Here is a 19,080-nt window from a genome sequence, read left to right as displayed (position 1 = left end):
CATTCCGGACGGCTCCTGAACGCAGCATCGCCGTTCAGACAACAGACGCGGAGCAGCAGGTAGCCAGCGCTCGGGTCCCAGCGGAGTTTACGTGCAGCAGCCCGAGTGTTTTGAACTGTCCGGAGGCGATATTTTGGATTGATAATTGCCCGGACGCGTAGCCGAGGACGTTAACAGAGTGTGTGTGTGTGTGTGTGTGTAGGCATGTAACTTTATTTTTTCTTCTTTTCGCCCAAGATACGTTTACAAGTTTAATATGTAACGTCAACGTTACACGTAGTTTCGATTTAACGTGATAGCTCGCGTTAGCAGCGACTTCGGGACGGTGCGTTTGTGTTTATCAACTCATTCCACACGCACACGTTTTGTTTAGTAGGTAACGTGATATAACAACGACAAACAACTGCCATTAAACATTTAGTGTGTGTGTGTGTGACATTCACAAGTCAAGAATACGTCGGTGAACGCCGCGTATACACTTTAATTTAACTAGTTTTGAAGCATCTTTTATATCCATTCATAGCTGAGCTGAGCTGCCGTAAAGCTGGACAGTCACATGCACAGCTCTGCTTATCTTTCGGGGAGCTAAGCAAGACGTATATGCCCGAACGAGCCATCTGCAAGTTTACGACACAAGAGTTTTGACGTGCACAATGCCGTGGCAAGTTGGGTTTTTTTTGTGCAGAAACTTAACGACTTTGAATAAGTAGTTTTTGTTAATTTTTTTTTTGTAATCAGCCGTTCGCCATGGCGAGCGCCTTAGCGGCCAAACTGGGCTTTAACTCGCTGATGAGAAAACAACCGAGGAGCTTCAGCGTCAGGATTTGCACGGCGGAGTCAGACATGGAGTTCAGCTGCGAGGTGGGTGAAACGACAACTGAATTTAGTAGTTTACAGGCTTTAAAAAAATAAAATAAAATAAATAAATCTGGGCGACTGTGATGGTCGCTCATCAAGAAGAAATGTGACGGTTCCACTTTCCGACGCTAGATGGCAGCAACCGACTGGATCAAAAAGCAAATGTCAGCACAGTGGGGTTTAATCTACAGAAGACCACATCTGTCATAATGTATTTCTTGTCTTATGCAGCAGAGGAATCATGCACATTTTTAGCTCAATACAGTTTCTGACTTGCTGCAATGCTGCTGAATCACCATGTGAAGTTAACCAGTATGTACTTTTGGCCTCCTTGCAGTGTTTCTTTTTTTTTTTTTTTTGGAAAGGGTTGATTGAGCATATGATTTGGTTGATGATACACCAGAACTAGAAAAAAAGGCACCAGTAATGACTCACAGGCACCCCCCTCTGTATTTAAAGGGGAGGAACCCCCACCAAAAGTTTTGCAGATGGTAATTACATGGGAGCAGCGTAATGTTAGTTGCAGGTTTCTATTTTCTGTGCTCGGATGATAATTGCATCACTTGTGTTTTTTTTTCTTTTTGTAAATAGCATTTAACGGGTTTTGGTGATACAGACGACATGTTTATTCAGCCGTGAGAGTTTTTAAATTGGCCCCCTGCGAAGCTGATTTCCTAATTTCTAGCAGTTTAAAAAAAAAACTGTCCCAGAGTCAGCTCATAGGATGAGATGAAAGCTATCTCAATTGGATGTGTGCGCCCGATGTGCCCGCCTCACACCTCTTATGAGGGGAGCGTGTATGGCTGCATGTATGGAAATGCATTTTGTAGATGCAGTATCCTATGAATGGCTGTCAATATCTACCCTTATAGTAAATTAAGTGCTTCTGTATTCTTGCTTATTCATATACATTAGGGACAGCCAGCAAAAGATGTGACTTATACTGTACTTATTAACAGGCTGAATTTGCATAGTTTTTTTGGGGGTATGCTGCATCCTGCTTAAATCCTGTTTGAATGAATTAAACCAATTATCGTAATTCATATATATATATATGTATATATATATTTTTTTCTCTCCTAAGAAAAATGTGTAAGACTAAAACATGTCATGTTTCAGGTCAAGTGGAAAGGGAAAGACCTTTTCGACTTTGTGTGCCGGACTCTGGGATTGAGGGAGACGTGGTTTTTCGGGCTCCGGTACGACGTCAAGGACACCGTTGCTTGGCTGAAAATGGAAAAGAAGGTGCGTGAGTATCCTGGCGGTCTCGAACTGCCGGGCAAAACGAGGCCATGAAGATGCGGCTCCACCGCGCACATGATTTACTCCTTTGGTTCGCCGTCGCAGGTTCTGGATCAGGAGGTGCCAAAGGAGGAACCGATCACCCTTCACTTCCTGGCCAAGTTTTACCCTGAAAATGCTGAGGAGGAGCTGGTGCAAGATATCACACAGCATCTCTTCTTCCAACAGGTAACTTGAAAATGATTCAGTGTGTAAAGGAGTTGCTCTTAAATGGCACAGTGTTCTTTTAGCTCTGGATATACTGTCCATTACACTTACCGTGTGTTGTGGTTTCCTTTGTGCCCGTCACACCGCAAAGGCCTCACGAGAAGGTTCTGACTGACACGCTCTCTTCTTTTCTCTGCTGCTCTCTCAACGTTGAAATTGCAGCACGGCTTCCAGGTAAACCTGAAACCCAACATGCCTCTTAGTGAAGACGCCGCGGATTCCTGCCTCGTGTCTAACTCGTGGCCCCAGACACTTATTTTTTCAAAGCCTCTCTTTCTTTGATCGTCATCTTCCAAGAGGGACAAATATATGCCTTTTAAGTTGGGTGTCATCTTTCTGAGGAACTAGTTCAAATCAATGCTATATATATATATATATATATATATATATAGGTGTGTTAGATCTTTAACACTTAAAAGCTTTCAAAATGCTCTGTCAATTTAGGGGGACCCCTTTCCCCGTTGCACGGCGGGCATGTGACGCTTCCTCGCTGCCAGCAGGGGGCACACACGGGTCCACAGAGTTTTCTGACAAGTTGCTGAGCAAGAGCGATACACTGCGATGCACTTTTTTTTCCCTCTCCCAATTGTCCGATTGTGTGCAGCCACGTGGAATCATTGCACAACATATTACCGCAGATCCTTTCTCTCCACTTAAGACTCTCCGGGGACCTCCTGTGGAGCCCGCCAGCCTCTCCTCCCCGAGAAATGAAATTTGTTATTGCGCTCCCCTCGTCCAATGCTACCAGCCACATTTATCAATTAACAATTAGGCTTCAAGGGCTCAGTTATTGGCCCGGTTAATGACATATTCTCCATGGGACGCTCATCCCCCATAGCATTCGTCGCCCGGTGTGCTGGTATAGTTATATGTCTGGAGACGGCGGCGTGCTTGTGCTCCTCAACATTTGGATAGAGGCACTTATCTACTTAAGGCATATAAAAAGTCTCTCTGTGTCCCTAACCCGTTTAGAGATAGTCAAAGCGATTTGTCTGTTTCAAAGGAGGAGAAGCTCGCTGGAAAAAAAGAAACAAAGGCCGGAGCCGACAAATTACTCCGCGGTTAAAGCGGCAGGCAGCTGCCAGGGGAGAAGAATACAAATGCTTCGGGCCGTCTCCCCTTTGCTTTGCTCTCATTAATTCCCATAATGTCGGGAGTCAGATAGTGTCACAGGCATGGCAGCAGGATTAGTGCTCATCAGAAATGATCAGCGACCTGGATATCAAAACACACACACACACACACACACACACACACCTGAGACCACTCTCAGACGGACACATGCCTCGTCTTCGCAACGCCGCCGTCGCCCTCCTTTCTGAACCAGATCCTCTTAGCGCTCGCCGCCCGGGGTCATTAGTTCAAGACACGAGCAGACGGCACCTTGCACTCCTGGCTTCGGGGGGGTTACTCCTCTAGTGCAGTCGGGCCAAGTTTGCGATTCAATTCGTTCGACAGGTGACGGGAGCTGGAGGGTGCAGCGGGCGCGCCACCTGACGAGACCACGGCACTTTAATCCGGGGGAACGTAGGGGAAGTTCTGAGCGGTGAAAAGCACAGTTGTCCCGAAGGTTGTGTTCCACCCGGCGCTGACACCCTCTGAGGTGTCGAGCCTTTTCTTTTTTCTGGATTCAAGTGCGATCACCCGTCAATATGATTCAGGTCCCTCATCTCACAGGGGCCATTTGTGCTCCTCCGGCGGAAATCGATACAAAGGGAGACGCAATACTCCCTGATTTAAATGGCAGTTTTCTCCCTAACCAATGTGTCAGGGTGTTTCGTTTTAACGGCGAACAAAAAGCTCCTCCGCTGATTTAACAAACAACTGAATGGCGCACAGCAGCCGTGATTCATTCTGGAAATATATCCTCAGGTGAAGAGGAAGATCCTGGAGGAGGATATTCACTGTCCACCCGAGGCCTCCGTGCTGCTGGCCTCCTACGCCGTCCATGCCAAGGTAAGTGCTCTTTTTTGGGGGGGACTTCAGGATTTTATTCTCAGTGGTTTGCCTAGCAAGATCAGTCCCTCCATCCCTCCATCCATCCGCCCATCTTCGTATTCTTTAATGGTTTATTCATCTGTGTTTTATAATCCGCATGCCAAATTCTCCTCTTCGCTCCTTTTGAATAATTTACTCCGGCAGGCCGCTGTTCTGTTACAGGAGCAGTGTTGACCCAGCAAATTGCTTCACATGAATCATTTTTCGCGGACAATACTTTCAGTTGTTTGCTCATCTGATAAACCATATGCTGCCACAGTGCAGCTCTTTCTGTGCACAGAGGCGTGCACACTTTATCACCAGCGGGGCTATTGTAATCTTCTCCTATCTGGTTACCCCCCCCAAAAAAGGGAGAGGCATAAATCACCCACAATTGATCCAGAGCTCTGCTGTCTTGAGTCCTGATAAGCACCTAAAAATTCCTTCTGTGGCGAGTTTAGTATTGATTTTTGTCCATTCTTGGAGTGCTACAGGGCCTTGCATGAAAAAACAGGAGCTCAGATGCACTTAAAGTACACTATTAAGTAACTGTACGAGAATGCAGAATAAACACCTCTGCTAGAACATCTTAAATACATAAAATTGCCACAAACCCATTTAATTACAGTGAGATTAGACGTCGGTGACCTCAGGATTACATCTACATTACATTCTTGCCCCTGAGTGAAGGTACGGCCCTCTTTGGGTGACCCACAGCGTACAGGTTCACGGAGGCAGAGATGAGGGTCGGCACCTCCGAGGCGGGTCGATGTGGTATTCTGCTGGAAACTCGTGGCTCACTCCCTCCCTTTTGGGTTGGCTGCCCCACAGGAACACTTCAGAAGTAAGAATTAAGAAGACACACGCACCAGATGGAGCAAATGAACCTTTTTAAAGTTCCTGGGAATCAGGACATGGTCGTCACTCATCTCCATCCCGGGGTGAAAAGCTAAAAACACAGAAGAAGGGCAAAAGAATTCCCCGTGCCGAGCCCAGAGAATATTAAAAGGCAACACCCGCCACGGCCTGTTCACTGCCGACTGGCAGGAGATACAGAAGGGTCCGCCACCATACCACCAGACTACAGATCAGCTCTTTTCTTTTTCTTTCTCAAGCAGATGTTGCAACACCCGAGTTGCGCGTGCCTTGCCTTGTCACTGTGAGTCCTTCAGTCACTATACGGTACGTTCCTCTCCTCACTTAGTGAGTGAATAATCAAAATATGCAGATAGAAGTAGCCGGAAGTAGCTCCCCCGTGTTATGCACGGTGAGAACTCAGACGTCTTTGAAAGAAGCCACTCGAGGTTCGAGGTTCATTTCAGTCGTCGGATCACTAAGAACGCTCTCGTAAGAGCTTCAGATTTGCAAGTCGGCCCCCGGGGAGTTAGTTGACGTGAGTGTTTATAAATTATTATTCGATATCCCTGCGAGAAAAAAAAAAACCCTCCCTTGATTTATTGGTTGGAGGATCAAACCACAAGTTACCTGAAGTCTATACATGGAAATCCCTCCACGGGAAAGAGCCCCCTTAATAAACCTCCAGCGATCTCAGCCGTTTTGGTTGAAGGATCCCATCTCTGGGAAATCCCAGAGACAAAAAAAGATAGGGAGACAGGCGGACAGGGTCCAGTGAGACCGGAGCTCTCGGGAGATTTGGCTTTCCCCCGTGCCAATTTAACAGCCGGTGGGGGGTTAAAGAGCGACCGTGCGGAAGGAGAAAAATCATCAAATGAGCTTGAGCCTTTGCGCTCTCTGCTGTCGGCGCCCTCGATCCGCCAACGGGACGAGATGTGGGGCCACAATCTGTTTTCATCTAATCGGCAGTCCACTTTGATTAGAGCCGACGGGAGGACATTGGCATTGTAAAGCGGAGACAGGTACTTAAGCGGGGCAGCTGGCGGAAAGGTTTTTGGCCGACTTTCCCCAGTTCGCATCTACTGTGGTACCTTTGCTCATCTTTAATCATGATTATTAGCCCGAATATTAGCATTAAGGAGAGAGTAAAGGCGTGTTCCAAGACAGCATTAACGTTTAAAATGATGTGAATCATAACTCCATGAAGGTCACGCACACTCCCACACAGTTGTGTGTAATCAGTTTCCAGTCGGGTGGTAAAAAAAAAAAAAGAAAAGAAATTGTGATCGTTCATAACGGACGCACGAGTTAGACAATGCACGTCATGAATTCATAGCTCCAACTGACAATTATTTCACCTGCAGACGCGTGCACCGCCCAGAGAACGGCGTATTGTTTTCATCACTCATTAAAAAATAAATTTGTAGTCATCACGTACGGTGTCACGTCTGCAATTTATAAAACCTTGTTACATGCACTGTATGCAACATTATGCAACACGCCGACATTAATTTGTCCCCCATATATGAAACCAGAATCATATACGTATAATAATGATTGTTTTCCTATTATATTCTGTCATTACATTTAGAGCATAAATGTCAGGAAAAATACCCCCAAAAACAGCCACGGTGACATCTTCAGAAAGAGAGACAAAAAAGAAGTAATGCTTGATGAATGCCACTTTTTAAATGTTGAAAACACATCTTTCCACGGAAGACGCGTGTCCAGCCGAGAGTGAAAGGGGGGGCGCTGGCGAGCTAATGGGAACGTGTGACACTGGTGGGAATAACTGGGATTGCGTGGGTGGCTCCAACAAGAGTTATCCCTAAAACTGGAGTGAGGCAGCTTCCACTCTGCAGCTGTGTCGCAGTCTGTTTCTCTCTCTCTCTCTTCTTCGTCAGCTCACAGCATGCGACAGCGATGTGACGTCGCTGAGATGCATTTACGAGCCGCGTAAACAGCGAACAAGAGACGCGCCATTTCGCTTTCAATATGTTATTTAACACTCGTGGGAATTTGTCAGCTTCGCCTCGAGATGATGTAAATCCTTCGCCGCCCGTCTGACTCCACTGACGCGCCGCTGAGGCCCCCCCGCCAGCATCAGAGGCCCCCGCAGATGGAAATGCGGGGATATCGACATTTAGTTTTGCGCGCTGGAGAGACGCGTCGGTTCAGTCACAGTTTATAGGCGTGAAGTGTAGCCGGGAAGGGAAATGATATAAAGACAAGGCAAAATGCATATTTATTTTCTTACACAGCCTCTGGTTACACTGCGAATTCATACAGAAGGTATACAACATCAAGCATATGCCGAACGTGCTAATCTTAAGGGTATTTCGGCTTGAACCAAAATGTGCGGGCGACTGGAAACATTAACGTGAGGACGGCACTAAACGGAAATTGAGGGGATCACCAATATGATTGCAATTCGTCCATTTCCAGAAACTGTCATGTGCACGTCATGAGAAACCTGTATTTATTTGGGGGGGGGGGGGGGGTCGTCTGACACACTCGTGAGAAAAGGTGTGCAATCAGAAAGCATCTTAGGCTCGAGCCGAAACCGTAATAAGTCCATATATCATCAGTTATGTATCGGTTACAAACAAATAGGGGAGGAGCTAAGGGAGTGGAAGCTGCCAGATGGGGAAACTCAAGCACGAGGATCTAATCGGCGTCTCCACTCCGTTAGCACTGCTCAGCTCTTCCCGTCTGCGTGTTTTGAGCTTATTAAATTCATGTCTGTAAAAAGTACAGTTTTTTCAGACTGACGTGCAGGAAAAAATAAAATCCAATTACAGCGAACATAATGAAAGTAAAAAAAAAAAAGTGCCACTGTGAACAGAACAAAGCAACACGGGATGAGTTTGTTGATTTGGAGCAACGCGGACGGTTTAATTTACTGTGTGCAGAATTAGCAGAAGCTCAACATAAATAATAAATACAATCAATGTGCTCAAAAATTACATTTGTAATCTCTTGTCATTGTTTAAGCAATTAATTGTGTGTGTGTGTGTGTGTTTTCTTCTCAAACTCAGTGTCATGTAACATCAAAATAAGTGGTTACGGTCCCCTTTTTCTTTTCTTCTTTTTTTTCTCCGAAAAATGTCTTTGTTTTCTATATTTTCCTTCTCCTTCGGGGAGCCGGCCACCCCAAGGTGACACAGCGATGGCATTTTGAGTGCAATTACAATGACATGTTGAGCAGCAGCAGCAGCAGAAGGTTGTTTGTTCTTTCTCTTTCTTTTGGTCGCTATGCTTTTTTGTGTCGGGGTTCAGAATGAAATATTGAACGAGTCTTTCTATTAAACTGTTTTTTTTCCCACCGAGGTACAAAGCAAAAAAGCAATAAGTCATTAAGGGAGACATTTATCAGATCAATAGACAACCGTAAACACCGTGATGTGTATTTTTAAGCTTTTCTTGCCATTCGTCTGCAAGAAGACATTTTATGGTAGCAAAAAAAAAACTTTTAATTGATGAGTGCAAGAAAAAACACAGTTTTAACCTGAAGCAACTAAAACTATTTCTCAAAAATAGAGTTTTCCAAGCGTAAAAATGTTTTCCAAAGAACTTTTTGAATTTTTTTGTATTCCTTTCTCCGGTCGTCATGTGGATCTCATCCATACGTCATGTATCCCGAAATGTGAAAACGCAGCTACGTGTATAAATCATATCCTTCCACCGGTTTTACCGCAGCCCAAATTAACCCCTCCCCCTCCCTCCCACCGCCACTCAGCCGTGCCCTAATCCATCCATATCTCTCCCAAACATGCATGACCTTGCTTGTATCCCGGCTCCGTGCTGATAAGGGATCAGTCTCGGTCTCTAATAGCATCATTTACACTGTCGGCCAACAGCCGGGCCGCCGCTGCACATTAATGACAGCCTCCATTCATTCTCCGAGAGAACCTACAGGCGCTAAGCGGTCCCAGGAGAGACATATTCAGGCCCGTTATGGGAAGCGGAGCCGGTTAGCGGCCATTAGTTTGGAGTGATTCTAATCCTTTTCGGCCCCCTTTTGCTCTATTTTGCAGTACGAAGACTACAACCCCGATGTCCACAAGCCCGGCTTCTTGTCTGAAGAGGAGCTGCTTCCAGAGAGGGCGAGTGGCAGCTGGGTGTTACTTACTGCCACAGAGTGAAGATGTGTTTGCGTGTTTTTTGTCTTATTGCCCGTACTCCGGAGGATTTCTCCGCATGCGTTCACGTGTATTGATTGTTTTTGCCGTTTTTCCAAAAACTTCAGGTGATCAACTTGTACCAGATGACTGCGGAAATGTGGGAGGAGAGGATCACGGCGTGTTACGCAGAGCACAGGGGGAGGACGAGGTAAAAAAAAAGAAAAAAAGCGCTGCGCCGCTGTGAAGTTTCACAGTCATCAGCACATTTCAAGTTCACACAAGATGTGCTTAAAACTTCACGAGAAATGCTTAATGCAAAAGTGCATTTTAGCAGCGAGATGCGGAAAAGAAAAGTAGATGAATCCTGTTTGAACGTTGATGAAGCTTAACTCATCAATCTCCCACCGCCCATATCAAACAGCAAGTTATTAAAAGTTTAGTCCGAAGCTGATTTCTCCTCAACCGACAAAGTGTGCTGACGCCCTTCTTTCAACGACCCTGAAATCCCAACCGGGCGACCACGAAGAGAGGAAGAAGAAGAAGAGTTGGATTCATCTCTCATAGTATTTAGAGTCTTGGAGGCATCCAAATACGTCCTCTCTCTCTCTCTCTCTCTCTCTCGCTCCCATCGAGCATGACCTTTAAAGCCCGTTGGCGAATTATCGCTGCGCTTTGTGTCAGTACCGTGCTCACATTGTGTTGAGCTTTTATAGATCACACAACGCGACAGATGCTACACACAAAAAGCAGAGGAAACAAGGTCTGATCTCCTTTTTTCTCTCCCCTCTCCATTCCCTTGGATCTCTCTCAATCTCTCTCTCTCTCTCTCTCTCTCTCTCTCTCTCTCTCTCTCTCTCTCTCTCCGTCTGTCTTTGAATCAGGGATGAAGCCGAGATGGAGTATTTAAAAATAGCTCAGGACCTGGACATGTACGGCGTCAATTACTTTTTCATCAGGGTGAGCCAATGCCTGCTCTGCTTCTATATCTTTACAACATGTCAGCCAACATGGGGGGGGCTTTAGGACGTCACTTTGACTGTGGTGTAATGAAACTTTGTAAACCCTTAGCGGAATGTATTATGCGAAATGTGTTTAGTTAGTTATTAACTGCTATTTGGCACTGGATTGTTTTTCCAGGTGAGTCGCGACAAAAAAAACTAACAAAAAAAAACTAAACCCGTCGGCAACTCTTAACAAACACAAAGGTTCCCCCGGTTGGCTCTGATGAGTGCATTCTGGAAAAGGCCGAGACATTTTAAAATGCCAACCAAAAGCTGAATTAATTCACTGTAGCGCTTTCTTCAAAGTAAACACATCCCGACTGGCATTGTTGTGGCGATGACGCCTCGGGGGGCCCAACGCGAGGGGGTCGGCGCTCACTGAGCTGCGTTTACTCTGCCGCGTGTGCTTTAGAATAAAAAGGGAACGGACCTTCTCCTGGGAGTGGACGCCCTGGGTCTGCACATCTACGAGCCGGACAACAGGCTGACGCCCAAGTGCTCCTTCCCGTGGAATGAGATCCGCAACATCTCCTACAGCGACAAGGAGGTGGGGCAATCTGAACTTTAAAAAAAAAAAGAAGAATATTCTGATATTGATTTAAAAGATATTCCTCCTTGTCTCCTCGATGTTTAGTTCACCATCAAACCTCTGGACAAGAAAACCAACGTTTTCAAGTTCAACTCCTCGCGGCTGAGAGTCAACAAGTTGGTGAGTTCGGCTGAGATGAATGCGCCGAGAAAACACCGCAAGCAGCTGGCTGACATTTTGAATACAGTGGCGTCCATTCTCAGGGTTCGTTTCTCCTGTGCAGATCCTCCAGTTGTGTATCGGGAACCACGACCTGTTCATCCGCCGCCGGCGGGTGGATTCGCTCGAAGTCCAGCAGATGAGGTCTCAGGCCAGAGAGGAGAGGGCCAGAAAACAGGTACATTGTTCACGCGGAGACACCCGAGGAGGAGACGGAGTTCAACCTGTATAGGGTTAAAAAAAGAAAGAAAAAGAAGCTAATTAATGCATGTTTCCATCCACTACTGGTATGCAAACTATTGTGAGTTGGACACTGGAGCTACTTCGGCCGTCCGGTGCCATTTAAACCTTTGCAGATAAAGAGGGTGCAACGCGATTTTCTTTTGCAAGTTTCTTGCATTTCCACTTAGGTCCTTCCTGCTAGTGCGCACACAGACAGGTAGATGGAAACACACACTATTATCTCATGTTATTTCACACCTACACAGTATGTGCTTTTGAAGTGTTGACTGTGATTGTTTCAAGTCAATACAAGCGAGGGAAGGCAAGCACCCAAATATTCAAGAACACTGCTGTGTTAATGCATAAGTCACTTTTTTGACTGTATTTAACAAAACAAGCAGTTGCACTTTTATCGACTGCATTTTCACCAATATTCCATCTTTTGTGTGTTCAATTTCCTCCATTTTCCCCACACCATGTGCCCTCGTCGTCGTCCACACTGCGCCTATCGGTGTCCTTCAGGTGGAGAGGCAGCATCTGCAACGGGAGAAGCAGCTGCGGGAGGAGGCAGAGAGAGCCAGGGACGAGCTGAAGAGGAGGCTGATTCAGCTGCAGGACGAGTCTCACATGGCCAACGACGCACTGGTAAGATACAACGGGTCAGCTGACCCATCTCCACTCCCCATATCAACTTATTTGGTTCCCGTGTTTGACCTTCCTCTTCCCCGCTCCTCTCCAGCTGCGCTCGGAGCAGACGGCCGACCTGCTGGCTGAGAAGGCCCAGATCGCGGAGGAGGAGGCGAAGCTGCTGGCGCAGAAAGCTGCCGAGGCCGAGGCCGAGATGCAGCGCATCAAAGCGACCGCCATCCGTGGCCAGGAGGAGCGGAGGCTCATGGAGCAGAAGATGCTGGAGGCAGAGATGCTGGCCCTCAAGATGGCCGAGGAATCGGAAAGGAGGTGGGGAGAGGGGGAAGAAGTGGATGCGTTGTGGAGTGCACCGCCGTCCACGCTGCAGTGAATATGATTCTGCCGTGTGGCTTTGGCTCTCAGACACTAATTCTCTTTGTATCCATCCTACACACAAACAAATCCTGAAAACTCTTAACCACACATCTTACTTTCCAATGCAAATACCTCAAACTAAAGAAGCACGAACCACTGTTCCTAAATAACCTCCTCGACTCATAAGCCTCCCAAATGTTTCTGAGTTTTTATGCCGTTTAATGTCAAGTCCGTCGATACGCTGCGGGGCAGAGAGCTCGCTATCGCAGCCGTATGCTAATAGCTCGATCAAAGAACTTCTAGCTTGTTTAAAATCACTTAAAGGCTTTGTTCTCGCGGTGCAGCAGGTAATCATGCGGCCGCAGCCACACTGCTGCACTCAGAAGGGAAAGGGAGAAGGCTTTTGTTCAGCAGCTCTGCTCCTCCGAGGTGCAGCAGTTCATTTGCGCTAGTTAATTGCATCGATTGCTGGCGCGGCACTTTGAAGCTCCGCGGTGCTGAAATTAACTTTTTTGATCTGTGTTCTATTTGTGTAAAAAAAAAAGAGGCAATTTTGTCATTTTCTGTTATTCGGGTCACTTCGAGTCGTTATCGTATCTGCTGTTGCGCTTTCTTTTTTTATTATTCAAAGGTCAGATGAATAAGGAGATGAACTGGTGAGTGATTCTGATCAGCCTGAGAGAAGACAACAATGCACTGGAGCAGAGAAGTCGTTTCCATAATAAAACCGTACACACAGATAATAAGAATATCACTTCACAGCTGCTACTCCACAATTTATTAGGCAATCATTCCAGGTGGGTGCCATTAACCACTTTAACTGCACTTTCTGGATGAGCACTTTCTGAACCAGAGAAATTTAAACCTGTGGCACTCGACGTGTAAATGGCAACGTCCACTCAAACCCTCGAGGCCCGCCGCTCCCCCACACCGACGAGGAACTGTTCAGGAGCGCAATCGAAAAGAAATGTAATAATCGCCGGCGTGTAACATTCTTACATCTCTCTGTGCCACAGTGGTGAACTAATTTGAGTCAGAAAATTGATTGTCTGCTCGGGCGACGCATTGACCACCTGGTAATAACTAAAAGGGGCATTCCTGGTTCGACCGACGGACCGACGTGGCGATATGTGTAAGATGATTGTGGATTCAATTTAGATAATTCTGACTCCTCTTCGAAGGATCGGGAGGTGAATTAAAGTATTAACTGCGTGCGTCTGTCTGCTCGTCCCTCAGGGCCATGGAGGCCGAGCAGCTGAAACAGGACCTGCAGGAAGCCAAGGAGTCGGAGCGCCGGGCAAAGCACAAGCTGCTGGAGATTACCAGCAGGACCGTCTACGCGGTAACGGACTTTAAAGATAGTGTTTTAATATTTAGGGACAGTGCATATTCATATGGGATGCAACTAACAATTCCTTTCATTGTCAAGTCCTCATTTAATCTATAAAACATTAGAAAACAATGACGTCACAGTGTCTCCTCCAACCAACAGTCCAAAAAAACCCCAAATATTCTATTCTGTATTATGTAAGAGCAACAAAAACCTGCTAAATTCCCACATTTGAAAACGTGTAACTATTAAATATATGTTTTACGTTTTTGCTTGATAAAAATCAGCCAATTAATTTTCTTTTAATCGGCGAACAGTTGCAGCTTGAGCTTCACTCAAATAGACATTGGTGGAAATGTGACGCCATTTATGTGATTGAAAATGTAATTCTTCATCCAGACTTTATGGACACATGTTTTAATATTTCCGTAACAATCTAATAAAAATAACATTTCCAGGTGAAAGACTTGCATAAAACAGACCCATGCGTAATACTCTCATATATTATGCAATACATGCACGAATTTACATGCAGTAGCACCTCACTGGAGTATCAGCTGCAAACTGCTACTGGTATGGAAATGGCCGCATAGTTTTAGCTTGACTGCTAATAGCACACACACACGCACACACACACACACACACACACACACACACACACCTGTAGACCCACAACACCACACTGAACAGGAGTTACTTGCGTAAGAACAGGCAGCACATCAGGCAGCCTACGCGTGAGCTTCCAACATGCTAAAAGCCCACTCGATGCACATTCAGCTGCTTACACACATGTACACACACGTACACACACACACACGCACACACACACACACACACACGTTCCTAGATGCATATTGAGATGCTGGCCATCAACAGAGAAATAATAGCTAGTACGCTTATGAACGCTTATGCCTTAACGTATACATATACAAACACACACACACAGCTACTGGAACTTCCTGATACAGTTCATCAGCTCATGCAGGGAAACGCATCTACACCTACACGTACGTAAACACACACACACACACACACACACACGCACACACGCACACACAGTGCACGTAATGTTCCGTTCCTATTTCCACCGAACATGGTCAAATTGCCTTCTGTGCTCGTCCAGACCGTATTTAGGTCGAATATATCCACACTGTAGTTTGGAACCGATGGATTTACATTTATATTGTGCATTAGTTTCTCTTCTTATCCAGCCGCCTTGTGGCCAATGCATTTCCGTCAGTCTGTCGGGACGTGAAAGCCTATATACAGTATATGTTTGTGTGTTCATGATCTGTGACCATCTATCTCATCCTTGCATTTATTTCCCCCTTCCGGTCCTTTCCCCCTGTCTTTTTCTTTATTTCTCTCACTCCCACCCCTTTTTTATTCTGCCCCATTCTCTGTTTTTTTCTTTTCTCCTGTCACTCCGTCTCCATCGCCTCCTTTCCTCTAATCTCTGTTTCCATCTCCCCTCTCAGGCTCCTGGACTGCAATCTGACAGCATACCTCCCGAGCTGAGCTTCAGCAGGGAGAACCTCAGCTTTGACTTTAAAGACACCGACATGAAACGCCTCTCCATGGAGATCGAGAAGGAGAAGTGAGTAGCCGGCCTCACTTTGCTGACTCAGCCAAATTTAGATTTGTTATTCAGCAGAAGGGATCAGATCTCTAAATGAATACCTAATTCAGAGTCATTTTAAATGCATAAAGAAATGCGAGAAAGAGCCGACTTGATTCAGGAATGTACCACTTTTTAAGCCTTCCAAAAAATAAAAAAATGCACCTTGACTCAGAAGTATATCATTTGCACATATAAGAAAACTGATTCTAAACGTCATACGTTTCTCATAATTTGGTTTTCCGACATTTATCGCGATTATTTATCGCGTCTTTTTAATGAAAAGGAGGGTTTCATTTGTATTGCTGACTTAGAGAAGTTAATTTAGCTCAGTTTAGACATAATTTTTCACATATATATTTGTTTGAGCTTCAGGATTATCAATAATGGTTATAGCTCTGTGTCTTTGCCCCCATCAAACGAGAGTGTAAAACAAGGCAAGGCCGCATAACGGTAGCAAGCGGTCTCCCTATCTGCCGTTTGCTCACGTCTAGGGTGGAGTACATGGAGAAGAGCAAGCACCTGCAGCAGCAGCTGAATGAGCTGAAGACGGAGATCGAAAGTCTGAAGATGAAAGAGCGAGAGACTCCTCTGGACATCATTCACAACCAGAACGCCGAGCAGGGGACCAGCAAGCACAGCAACTTTAAAAAGGTAGCCATCATTGTAGCTTAAAATACTCCTGGTTCCTCCCAGCGTACGCCGTGCATGTTTAATTGTCCACATTTATACCTCCTCTAGTCATTTATACCTCCTCTAGTCATACTTGTAGTTATTCTGGCACCTCAACAGGCAACAGAACATAAATCGGACGACATCTACCCCTTTAGGATTCTGTGGATCTGTAGGAGCCTTATTATCAGCACTGTTTTTGTCTCTATTCTGAGGGCCGTGTGGAGGCAAACGACGTGCTGCCGATTCCATGTTGAGCACCGTTAAAGTGATCCTGACAAATTCTGGCGCAAAGAACCTAATCATCACTCCACCTTTGATCCGACATGAATCCTGCTGGAATTTGGAGAAAAGCAAATATGACGAAGCTGTCAAAAAAGATATTTTCGAGTAACTCTCTGCACTACCCTACTGCTAGCGTGTGTGTGTGTGTGTGTTTGCGTGAGTGTGTGTGTGTGTTTGTGTTCATTGTGACTCACCAAAGCACAGTGTGTGTGTATACTTGAGCTCTAACGACATTTGCAGAGCCGAGCGTAGAAGCACTTTGAATCCAGCGTTGGTTGCATCCGTGTCTACTTGCTTTTAGTGTTCTTCCTCCCCGTCGTCGACGCCCGGCATATCTTGGCATTTATGATTCGCTATTTGAGCTAAATGCTCGGGAAAATAATGAATCTATTTTTAGTCACGCTTTTACTTTTTCAAAGTAGTATTCGTGCAGTTTATCAATTTCTAATTGTGGCTGAATCGAATCACTTCCCCTTTCAATCGCAGTGTATGGTATGTTTGCAAATTCATGTTCATTTTTCTGTGGCTCCTGTAGCTATTCAACAGCTGGAGACGCATGAAGTGTAAACGCCGGTCTTAGTACGTAATCTTCCAAAGACAAGTATCTATCCAAAATATGATAATCCTATGTCGTACACCACCCACGGCTGACCATCGTATTATTTTAAGGAGTTGCGTTGACTATCAGAACATCTTTTATTAGCGCCACCACCCCCCGAGTTAATTTTTCAGCCTAAAGTTTCCCCTTTGATGGAGGCCGTAGGGGAGGGAAGTGGGGGGGGGGGATCATTCATCTTGGACTATGACCTCTAAAAACGCACAGTGATCACCGTCATGAATACGTGTTAAAAAAGATCAAAAGAGAGGGAAGTCGGTGCACCTGATGTCGACTATTTCAGAGGCAATGGAGTTGTTATAAAAAGGAGATTATATTTCCTCTGTTCTCTGATGCACCGGCAGATTAGACTCATTCCCCTTCATCTTCCCACTCCAGTATCTTTGGAATTTTAAAGTTAAAAGTGTTGGTTTATATTGAACCAGAGGGGAGGGAGGGGCAGGGACAGGGTAGGGAGGGAGGGAGGGAGGTCCCGTGGCATTGCAGAGAGATGGGAAGACGAATCGACAGTCGGCTTGAGGTTTAGAGGAGGCTGAGGTTAAAAGGATGAGGGAGTACGGGGGAGGCCGAGTCACGGAGAAGCGCTTCGATTGGAGCATGAAGTTGGAGACCGGAGAGAAGGAAGAGGGAGCGTGCAACAAAGCACCGATCCCCCCCCCCCCCCTACACTTGTCCCCTCACCCCTTCTGGATGATTAATGGAAGGCCCCTTAACACGGCCCAGCACCTTTGCACTCTTCCCGGGCCAGAGGTTCTGCTCTGTTAGCCCCGGGCCTGCCGGGAGAACTCATTTTTCAACACCTGACTCACAGGAACTGCAGTGATTCTGCGTGAAGTTTAACGGAGAGGAAATACATTATTGGGTTATTATTGTTGTTATTTAATTGTTTTATATATATATATATATATATATATATATATGCGTGGCAGTCCATCCAGACTGTGTGAAGTGGCGCACAGAAGGAGGTCAACCACACCGGTTGCTCTCATTGTGCTCTCCTCCAGCTGAGGCTGCCTGTCGGCGGGGACAATAGAAGGTAACCTGTGAATATTCAGCTGCAAATGCATCCCTTGCTGTTTGGATTCTGCCTCCATCTACACATTCCCTTGAAATAATCTGGATTTCCCGAACTGTCCTCCATCACCCCCCTGCCTAATATTTACTTTGGCAGCCGCCTTAATTCCCTCTGCCCTACAGACGTTGAAGAGGGGAACAAGTTTGCCCAGTTAATGTTTTAAGTCGCGCTCGCTTACGCCGTATTAGACGAGCTGATGCGCAGCTGTGCTGAAGGGGTTAAAACAAAGCCAGCGGGCCTGAACAAAACCTGGAGAGAAGAACAATTAACTATATTCACTTTTCTTTCGACTGGCATTGATCTCCTACCCGTCTTGATCTCCCTTTTGCTTGCTGCTGCTACAAACAAATGTCCCCTGGGGATGAATAAAGTATCCATCTATCTATCTATCAGGCGTGACGTTTCTTTCGTCATGAATTGTATCAATAACGCTTCATATCGTCATAAACCGTCGGCGTTCATTAAAAAAAAAGAATAACCTGCAGATAGCCTCTCCTTATGATCACGCTGTCTTTTGATCGGTCGAGGGAAACACGTTTTAAAATCACTCTGGTGTTCATCAGAGGCTCGACTGGATTAAACATGTGCTCGTGTCTTCATTAGAGACGCAGCGACAACAAAAAACCTTTCCAGCATGTTGCGCTTGTACCTAATTCACAAAATCGAATGAAACAAACCGGCTTCCTCTTTTCACGAGGACAGACTCTCATGAAAAAGTCTGTGCTTTGGTTCCCGATGATGCTCGCTGGTCCTGGTTTACGTCCACCTCGGATATAAATCGGTCTTTCCTGTCTCCTCCACAGCTGACACTCCAGAGCACCAAGTCCAGGGTGGCCTTCTTTGAGGAACTTTAAGCGACGCGCCTTGAAAAAAGGTGGCGATGCACAACTGCCGAGAGCCTCGAGGAGTCCACGTTCCAAGGTCGGGGAAACCACTAAAGAGACACGAAACAATCACCACTGCCTTCGTCCGCACTCCAGAGGCCTCATTGCATTCAAGTCAAATCTGGGACTTCATAAAACAACGTGAGTGTGTGTGTGTGTGTGTGTGTGTGTGTGTGTGTGTGTGTGTGTGTGTGTGTGTGTGTGTGTGTGTGTGTGTGTGTGTGTGTGTGTGTGTGTGTGTGTGTGTGTGAGTGTGAGTGTGAGTGTGAGTGTGAGTGTGAGTGTGAGTGTGTGTGTGTGTGTG

General features: G+C 46.0%; 1 protein-coding gene across 4 annotated transcripts; it reads left to right on the top strand.

Annotated features, from left to right (window-relative positions):
- Window positions 1-20: 20 nt before the first annotated feature.
- On the top strand, window positions 21-18,758 carry nf2a (neurofibromin 2a (merlin)). Of its 4 annotated transcripts, XM_034542327.1 has the most exons (18): window positions 39-325; window positions 524-661; window positions 739-861; window positions 1,978-2,103; window positions 2,206-2,328; window positions 4,240-4,323; window positions 9,237-9,305; window positions 9,449-9,531; window positions 10,205-10,280; window positions 10,737-10,871; window positions 10,959-11,033; window positions 11,137-11,250; window positions 11,817-11,939; window positions 12,034-12,251; window positions 13,533-13,638; window positions 15,105-15,223; window positions 15,739-15,898; window positions 18,696-18,758. In XM_034542327.1, the coding sequence occupies exons 3-18, from the start codon at window positions 748-750 to the stop codon at window positions 18,744-18,746; spliced, it is 1,776 nt and encodes a 591-aa protein (XP_034398218.1). In that variant the 5' UTR covers window positions 39-325; window positions 524-661; window positions 739-747; the 3' UTR covers window positions 18,747-18,758. The 4 variants fall into 4 exon arrangements, with proteins under 4 accessions (XP_034398221.1, XP_034398218.1, XP_034398220.1 ...); XM_034542330.1 differs by lacking the exon at window positions 524-661 and having other exon boundaries at window positions 21-59; XM_034542329.1 differs by lacking the exon at window positions 524-661 and having other exon boundaries at window positions 39-202.
- The last annotated feature ends 322 nt before the right edge of the window (window positions 18,759-19,080 follow it).

The sequence above is a fragment of the Cyclopterus lumpus genome, chromosome 9 (assembly GCF_009769545.1).
Source record: "Cyclopterus lumpus isolate fCycLum1 chromosome 9, fCycLum1.pri, whole genome shotgun sequence".
In the NCBI taxonomy this organism is placed as follows: domain Eukaryota; kingdom Metazoa; phylum Chordata; class Actinopteri; order Perciformes; family Cyclopteridae; genus Cyclopterus; species Cyclopterus lumpus.
Note: the sequence above shows the minus strand (reverse complement) of the source record. Positions and strands in the feature narration are given on the sequence as shown.

Bases quoted from the DNA above. Each gene is read 5' to 3' on its own strand.
- nf2a (XM_034542330.1), top strand. From the start codon at position 748: ATGGCGAGCGCCTTAGCGGCCAAACTGGGCTTTAACTCGCTGATGAGA. The intron at 2,104-2,205 runs GTGCGTGAGTAT...TCGCCGTCGCAG, and splicing joins GGCTGAAAATGGAAAAGAAG to GTTCTGGATCAGGAGGTGCC. The intron at 10,281-10,736 runs GTGAGCCAATGC...CGTGTGCTTTAG, and splicing joins TCAATTACTTTTTCATCAGG to AATAAAAAGGGAACGGACCT.